Source organism: Pelobates fuscus, chromosome 4, assembly GCF_036172605.1.
Source record: "Pelobates fuscus isolate aPelFus1 chromosome 4, aPelFus1.pri, whole genome shotgun sequence".
Classification (NCBI taxonomy): domain Eukaryota; kingdom Metazoa; phylum Chordata; class Amphibia; order Anura; family Pelobatidae; genus Pelobates; species Pelobates fuscus.
In genome coordinates, this window is record NC_086320.1 from 375514078 (window position 1) to 375523129 (window position 9052).

The 9052-nt window shown below is 42.0% G+C and overlaps 1 protein-coding gene across 6 annotated transcripts in view; it reads left to right on the plus strand.

The window, feature by feature from the left end:
• The window catches only part of NKTR (natural killer cell triggering receptor), a 36042-nt gene extending 33284 nt beyond the window's left edge, over window positions 1-2758 (plus strand). For 4 of the 6 annotated variants that reach the window (XM_063452785.1, XM_063452781.1, XM_063452782.1 and 1 more), the window contains 2 exons: window positions 235-320; window positions 359-2758. In XM_063452785.1, coding sequence (XP_063308855.1) covers window positions 235-310 — 76 coding nt within the window. In that variant the 3' untranslated portion in view covers window positions 311-320; window positions 359-2758. The remainder of the gene's footprint in view (window positions 1-234; window positions 321-358) is intronic. The other 2 variants (XM_063452783.1, XM_063452784.1) reach the window with 1 other exon arrangement.
• The last annotated feature ends 6294 nt before the right edge of the window (window positions 2759-9052 follow it).

Genomic DNA, 9052 nt, shown 5'->3' on the forward strand with positions numbered 1-9052 from the left:
TTGGAGTTGGAAAGGCGCCTTTTCACATTAACGCTCTTTTTTTCTTTTTTTTTTATCAACAGAGATATGTGAAAGGTTAAATTTAATTTGATAATATCCCTTGGTTTTCATGCTGTTTGAATTTATATTCCGCACTGTTACTATAGTTCTGTCCTGCATGGAGAGTTAATAGTCTCCATTATTGTGCTGCTGGGTATTAAAATCAGAACCTGTGCTTTCTCCCTATTCCTCCAGCAGAAGTCGAAGGTCCTACACATCGTGTAGTGGCAGTGACCGCAGTTCTAGTCGTCACCGGCACCGAAGACGTTAACATGACTGCCGTTTAATTTTTTTTTTTTTCAGAAGGGTGGGGGGCTTGGTTTCCTTTTTTTGTAAATTTTATTTTATAAATTTGTTTTGTGTAATGTCTGAAAGCTAAAAACACGTAACATGTGTGCTAAAAGCACACCACACACCAAAGTCCTTTACATTGTTGTTCTTTATCTCTCTAAACATGTTGAGATTTAAAGTCTAAATTCTATTCAGTTGTGTGGACAAGCATTGTACAGTTTATTTAATATTTTATTTGGAAGAGGCTAACCCTGAAGTTCTATTTATCCTTAATGGGACACTATAGTCTCCAAAACAAATTTAGCTTAATGAAGCAGTTTTGGTGTATAGATCATGTCCCTGTAGTATCACTGCTCAATTCTCTGCCATTTAGGATTTAAATCCCTTTGTTTATGAACCCTAGTCCCACCTCCCTGCATGTGGCTTGCACAGCCTTCCTAAACACTTCCTGTAAAAAGTCATCTAAAGTTTATCCTTCCTTTATTATTAATTTTGTTACATTTAGATTATCCCCTGCTATGTTAATAGCTTGCTAGCCCCTGCAAGAGCCTCCTGTATTTGATTAAAGTTCAATTTACAGAGAGATACAATTGTTTAAGGTAAATTTTATCTGATTGAAAGTGAAACCAGTTTTTTTTTTTTCAATGCAGAGTCAGGGGAGGTGTGACAAGGGCTGCATAAACAGAAACAAAAAGTGATCTAAGTGAATTGAGCAGTAAAACCTGAGAGGCATGATCTATACACTAAAACTGATTCATTAAGCTAAAGTTGTTTAGGTGACTATAGTGTTCCTTTAAATCCTTACATGAGACACTTTCTTACAGATACAAAGTGCTCAAAATATTTCCACAAACTTTGTGCTGATAATTTTCTGGGAGTAACTAATTTCATAAACTGTGAGCAATTGGAATTAAAAAACCAAACGCAGTAAATTTATACTATGAAGAAAATTAAATGTTACAGAATTCTTAGAATATAAACTGGCTTTTGTCACATTAAGTTACTTGGTTATTCCACAGCACCTAATTCTAGAAAATCCTGTGTCCTGGTTAATAACCTGCAACCGTCCGCTCCTAATGAGGTTTGTTTCTGAAGTCCTGTCTAAAGCTACCCCTTATCCTATGTTATTAGCCATCTTAAAGTCCTGTTTAGCCAGAAACCATGCAAGTCCAGAGCAATTGTGCATTCACAATCCTGGCATCATACGCATGCTCAAAAATCCACTCTGGAACTGTCAGCCATTCAAATGACCTGAGAGGATGCCTGCGGCTTCCAACCAAAGTGCCCACACAAAGCAAGGGTATTCCAGGAGATGCTTTGACAAGTTGATATAATTAATTTACTCAGAATATGTTACATATATTCCTTTATTTTCAGTAATAATAAATTACAGTTTTCCTATAAACTTGTGTCAAGAAATGACTGACATATGGCGCAAGATCAGTGTTTTCAGATGAATTCTACAATTTCAGGAAAAATTGATCATCATGTTTTAAAGCATGACCAGAAAGTGTAAACTATACGACAGAGAATTCATGTTAACAAAGAGGAATTAATTTCCTTACGTGCCATTTTTATAGTTTATTTGCATTAATGAAAAAGAATGGTTTTGATAAGACTCATACAGTTGTATATATTTCAAGCTTGTAATAAAATAATCGCAAATAGCCTTAAACAGGGACAATATCTCAATATCTCATACAGACCTCATTAACCAAGTAGCATGTACTGCTGCAAGGTTTAAACTCAAACCTCTTATTTTTGATCTATCCTTTCCTTCACGTTTAACCCCTTAAGGACCAAACTTCTGGTATAAAAGGGAATCCTAACATGTCACACATGTCATGTGTCCCTAAGGGGTTAAGGAGATGACAAACATTTTCTGGGCAGCAAGAGGTACTTAAAATTCCAGTGTTTGCCGGGTTACAGTTATTTTTACATTTACAGGAAAAGTCTAAAATTAAAACAAAAAAACTCAACTGGACTAACATTGTTATTTTATAATTAAGACCTCAGAGTAATTACATTAGTACGAATTCATAAAAGTATTGAAAATGCAATGCAGTAAATGTTTTGTAAATTGGCACAGTCACCATGGAAACCAGTGAAATGTGCCTTTTTTTTAATAAAACCGCTATTGCCTGGGCAATTAGATAATTCTTTGAAATGCAAATAGCCTCAGATTTCCTCCTAATTTGAGTTAAATACAATGGAATGTTACTGCGTTGATTGATGAGACTTGTTCTGTTGTACCTTTTTGTAAGCTTGTAATAAAATTGTTTTGCTCCAGGAAAACCATTCTTTGAAACTAAAAATAAAGATGGTGTTTTGTATATATCTGTATCTCCTTCTTTATATTTCTTTTACTGTTTCAAAATACTGTATTTTGAGAGGTATTAAAAATAAAAGTAAATCTATTCAAATCAGAGGAAGTATTATTATTTTCTGCAAACACAATGTCAACTGGAGTATGTTGTCCTGGAGACAACCCCTAAATAAAATTTTAAGGTATCTGTAAACACACCAACGCTATTATTTACTAGTACATGAAAAATGGAGAGTGGAATGGAACGACTAGGCAGCTCCTTGCACTTCCAAGTGAAGTGAGGGTTCGTTATAAGATTTCCCAGAGGGAGCTTGCCATAATATAATAGGTTACTGTATTCGAGTCAATATGGGCTGCGCCACAAAGGTTAAAATAACAGAAAGTGTGCAGAAATACAACAAAAAAGAAAATAAAGGACCTTGTAATTCACACCAAATGGTATCTTTGCAGTGTGTTCAAAGGTGAGAAATGGGTTCTTATAACTTCGGAGTGGTGTCCGTAATCCGTCTCTCCAGTATGTGTGTGTGTATATATATATATATATATATATATATATATATATATATATATATATATATATATATATATATATATAAAAAACAAATGATCTTGCACTCCACCTGATCAGTAGTCCAATGCCCGGTGCTTGTCAGCCAAAATACAACGAAAGTTTCAAAGATAGCACTCCAGGGACTTGATAAAATTTAACTTTTATTTTCTTCACTAAAACATCAAAGGTGTCAACGTTTCAGCTTGATCCCCTCAAGCTTTCGTCAGGACATACTGTGCAGACAAATAAACCCACATTATATACCATACAAATAATATTAACTCACCACACTTGTGACACCTCTGACTCCATGGACGCCCGGACCGGGACTGCCGCGGGCTACCCGACGTACGTCTGCAGCCGCACGGCGTCACGCTCAATGACGCGGCCAAGGGTCATCACCATGGTGACCTATATCAACATATGTAAAAAAAAAAACAACAACACATATGAATCTTGCGGTTAAAAGCATTAAACTTAACTGTTTTGCGCTAGGGGAATCAATTGATTTAAGATTAATCACACTGGCAGCATAGATTGGTAACTACTGCACTGAATTCAATTCTTAGTATATACTGGACTCATAAAAAGCAGAAATACGAAACAACAGGATTGCTAATGAATCTGAGGATGTTCAGACCAGACCTATCCATTCAAGAGAATTAAACATAAATACATAGGCATATGTCTCACTGAAGTTAACTAAAGCAAAGTTCACTAAGATAGGGGTAGATCACCTAACTAGTTCAAAACAGACTACACAATTGAAATAACTAGTTTAATTACTGGAGATTAACCAGCTACTGGATAATAATGACCCCTAATGGTCCCAAGATTAATTACACTGGCAGCATAGATCGGTAACTGCTGCGCTGGATTCAATTCTTAATGTATATGCTGGACTCATAAAAAGCTGAAATACGAGATAACAGAATTACTAATGACTCTGAAGATGTTCAGACCAGACCTATCCCTTCAAGAGAATTAAACGTAAATACAAAGGCGTATGTCTCACTGAAGTTAACTAAATCAAAGTTAACTAAGATAGGGGTAAATCACCTAACTGGTTCAAAACAGACTACACAATTGAAATAACTAGTGTAATTACTAGAGATTAACCAGATACTGGATAATAATGACCCCTAATGGCCCCACATGGTCTCAGTACAATAGGCTTTAAAAAAAGGACATCAAAGATATATAAATTCTAGACAGAGCTGAGACTGTCTCACATAGTCTCAGAACCCATATAGATACCGTCATAAGTTTCAAATCCCTGTATCATCATCATGGTAAATTAAAATTCTAAGGCAAAGGGAAAATATTCTAAAGTAACAAAAGTCACCATATTATTGCCACCATGAGTCAAAGGGAGGATTGCCTGTCCCCCAGGGTGGGCATCCACATCTCGCCCCATATTCGTGACATATTAAAGGATCAACATGGCTCTAAGAGAAACATAGGTATGTATGCCTATCCCTCAGGGTGGGCATCACATACCCCATCTCAAAAAAGATTGTTCAGACAGTGCAAAAAAAGGAAACTATTATAAAAATGCAGTCAAAGTATATTTCTCATTTAGACCCTCAGGATATACTTTTCTCAGAGTTCTGATCCAATATAATTCACGTTGTAATAACATTTTCTTGCGGTCCCCTCCCCTCCTGGGTGGAGGTACATGGTCAATTGCCATGAGTTTTAAAGTTGGTAAAGTGTGGCCTTTCTCCAAAAAATGTTTGGCCACCGGTAAGTCTGATTTCTGGTCTCTGTACGCCACTCGTATGCTGGATCTATGATTGCGAATGCGTTCGCGCAAGGGCAGGTCCGTCTTGCCAATATAAGTAAGCCCACAGGGACAAGTTAGCCTGTATACTACATAATCAGTGGTACAGGTTAGCCGATGCCTAATGATGTACTTTTTTCCTGTATGAGGATGGGAAAAGAATTTTCCCGATAACATGTGTCCACAAGTGACACAACCTAAGCACTTATAACAGCCCAGATTTGTAGAGCCTTGTTTTTGCTCGTAACAGTGTATAGGATCTGTCTTGACTAGCAAGTCTTTCAGATTCCGGTTTCTCCTATAACACATCATAGGTAGTTGGCGGAATGATTCTGCTAAAGAAGTGTCGTTTCTCAAAATTCTCCAATTTTTTTCAATCATCTGTTTGAATTTTGGAGATGCTGTGGTGTACGTGGTTGGAAAAACCAGTCTCCTTGTTGATACAGTATTTGGCTCGACTTGTGTTGAATAGCACCTATCTAGGGCTTTACGTAATATCTGTTCACTGTAGCCACGTTGGTGGAACTTATCCCACATTAGTTTCAATTGTTCCTCAGCTTTGCTTGGATCTGAGTTGTTCCTCACCACCCTCAAAAATTGTGAATACGGTAAGGATTGTTTGAGGGCATTGGGATGGAAACTGTTCGCCTGGAGTAGAGTGTTACGGTCAGTAGTTTTTGAATAGAGTGTGTATGCCAACTTGGTACCCTCTCTCATGATTCGTACATCCAGAAAGTCCACTGAAAGCGGGTCTACTGTCATAGTAAGTTCTACATTCGATGTGCATGAATTAATGTATTGGACCATAGATTCTGCAGTACTGTTGTCTCCCTTGATGATCATAAAAATGTCATCGATGTAGCGACCGTATAGTAAAATAATATCTTTAAATGGCTCCAATATGTATTGAGTTTCAAATTCGAACATGAATCCATTTGCATACATTGGAGCCATGGCCGCTCCCATAGATGTTCCTGCTGACTGTCTATACCAGTGATGGCGAACCTATGGCACGCGTGCCACAGGTGGCACGCCGGGCCCTCTCTGTGGGCACGCGGCCATAGGTTTGCCATCACTGCAGAGTAGGCGCCTGCCTGCCCGAAACGGCAGGCGCCTACTCTGCTTCCGTGTCGGCAGGACCGGAAGCAGGGGGGAGGGATCGAGGAAGCAGCTCTCCTGTCCTCCCTCGAGCTGTGTGGAGCGTTGCCGCGCGTTACCATGGCAACGCTCCACACAGCATCGCGCGGGAGGACAGGAGAGCTGCAGGACCTGACCTGTCCTGTCCTGCATAACACCACCGGACCACCAGGGATGGCTGTGTTCCTCCCCTTCACCAAAGGTAACAAGAAGGGAAGGGGGGGATACTGATTTAATTACCTACCCCCCTTACCTACAGCACCCCCTACTCCCCTTACCAACAGACCCCTACCCCCAGCACCCCTACTCCCACTACCCCAGCACCCCTACTCCCACTACCCACAGCACCCATACCCCCCTTACCCACAGCATCCCTACCCCCAGCACCCCTACTCCCACTACCCACAGCACCCCTACCTCTCTTACCCCCAGCACCCCTACTTCCACTACCCCCAGCACCCCTACTTCCACTACCCACAGCACCCATACCCCCCTTACCCACAGCATCCCTACCCCAGCACCCCTACTCCCACTACCCCCAGCACCCATACCCCCCTTACCCACAGCATCCCTACCCCCAGCACCCCTACTCCCACTACCCCAGCACCCTTATCCCCAGCACCCCTACTCCCACTACCCACAGCATCCCTACCCCCAGCACCCCTACTCCCACTACCCACAGCACCCCTACCCCTAGCACCCCTACCCCCTTACCCACAGCACCACTACCCCCAGCACCCCTACTCCCACTACCCACAGCACCCCTACCCCTAGCACCCCTACCCCACTTACCCACAGCATCCCTACCCCCAGCACCCCTACTCCCACTACCCACAGCACCCCTACCTCCCTTACCCCCAGCACCCCTACCCCCAGCACCCCTACTTCCACTACCCACAGCACCCATACCCCCCTTACCCACAGCATCCCTACCCCAGCACCCCTACTCCCACTACCCACAGCACCCCTACCTCCCCTACCCCCCTTACACACAGCACCCTTACCCCCAGCACCCCTACACACAGCACCCCTACTCCCACTACCCACAGCATCCCTACCCCCCCTACCCCCCTTACACACAGCACCCCCTTACCCACAGCACCCCTACCCCCTTACCCACAGCACCACTACTCCCACTACCCCCAGCACCCCTACTCCCACTACCCACAGCACCCCTACCCCTAGCACCCCTACCCCCAGCACCCTTTCCCCCCCACACAGCACCCTACCCCTAGCACCCCTACCCACAGCACCCCTACACACAGCACCCCCACCCCCCCACACACAGCACCCTTCCCCCCCCCACACACAGCACCCTTTCCCCCCCCCCACAGCACCCTTTCCCCCCCACACAGCACCCTTTCCCCCCCCCCACACAGCACCCTCCCCCCCCCCAACACACAGCACCCTTTCCCCCAAACACACACACACAGCACCCCACCCCCCCACACACAACAATACACACAGACACATACACTGCACCCCTCAATGCAGTATATGTGTGTGTTCAGCAGTCTTTATGTATTCAGCAGTGTGTGTGTGTGTGTATTCAGCAGACTGCGTGCGTGTATTCAGCAGACTGCGTACTCAGCAGACTGCAGTATTTAGCAGTCTGTCTATGTCTCGGTGTGTGAATGTGTTCAGCAGTCTGTGTGTATGTATTGCATTTGTTGGAGATACTAATATAAGCTTAATTTATATCATTATTTAAAATTTGTATAATTTAACTCTATGTTGTGTTCTTCTTTTAAAACAAAAGTTGTTAACTGTACGAGTAATTTTTTTCTAAACGTAAACCTCAGTATTCAGGTTTAATTGTCGTGTTGGCACTTTGAGGGAAAAAAAGTTGGCATGTATTGCAGTTTGGGCACTCGGGCTCAAAAAGGTTCGCCATCACTGGTCTATACCAATCAAATTCAAAACGAAAGTAGTTCTGTGTCAGGACCAATTCCAGAATTTGCATAACATATTTAATTGGAGGACCCCTGTACTTGTCTGAAGATGAAAGAATCTGTTCCATGGCCTGGACTCCCCCTGAATGGGGTATGATAGTGTATAAATTCTTCACATCACATGTGACTAGTGATGTCAACCCAGCCGGTAAGGAAATCTTGGAAATCATATTAATGAAACTTGGAGTATCCTTGATATATGTTGAAAGGTTTTGAATCGTTTCCTTAAATAGGAAATCCAGCCATTTGGCCAGTGGTTCTAAGATGCCTCCCACCGCCGACACAATTGGTCTCCCAGGGGGGTCCTGAAGATTTTTATGCACCTTAGGGAGTGTATAGATCACTGGAGTCCTCGGGTTTGATTGGTGTAAAAATTCCCAGAGGTCATGATCTATAAATTTCTGTTCCAGACCCTTTAGTAAAATAGCCTCAATCAAAAGTTTAACTTGAAGCGTAGGATCGCCTTTTAATTTCAAATAAGTCTGGGAATCAGATAATTGTTGCATAATTTCCAATCTATATTTAACATAGTCTTGGATGACAATTCCCCCACCCTTGTCCGCTGATCTAATAACAATGTCCTTGTCCTTAGCCAGAGACTTAATGATTTCCCGATCCATTTTGGAACAATTTGAATGATAGGAATGGGTAACTTTTAAATGGTCTGTTGTCTCCTTTTGTACAGATCTTAGAAAACTTTTGATAGAAGCTTGATTCGGCAGGGGGTCAAAAGTACTTTTCCCTTTTGAACCTTATCTCATCTGAGAGAGTAGTTTGGTTTTTAAAAAAACCAAGTCCAGCATATACATTAAGAATTGAATCCAGCGCAGCAGTTACCGATCTATGCTGCCAGTGTAATTAATCTTGGGACCATTAGGGGTCATTATTATCCAGTAGCTGGTTAATCTCCAGTAATTAAACTAGTTATTTCAATTGTGTAGTCTGTTTTGAACCAGTTAGGTGATTTACCCCTA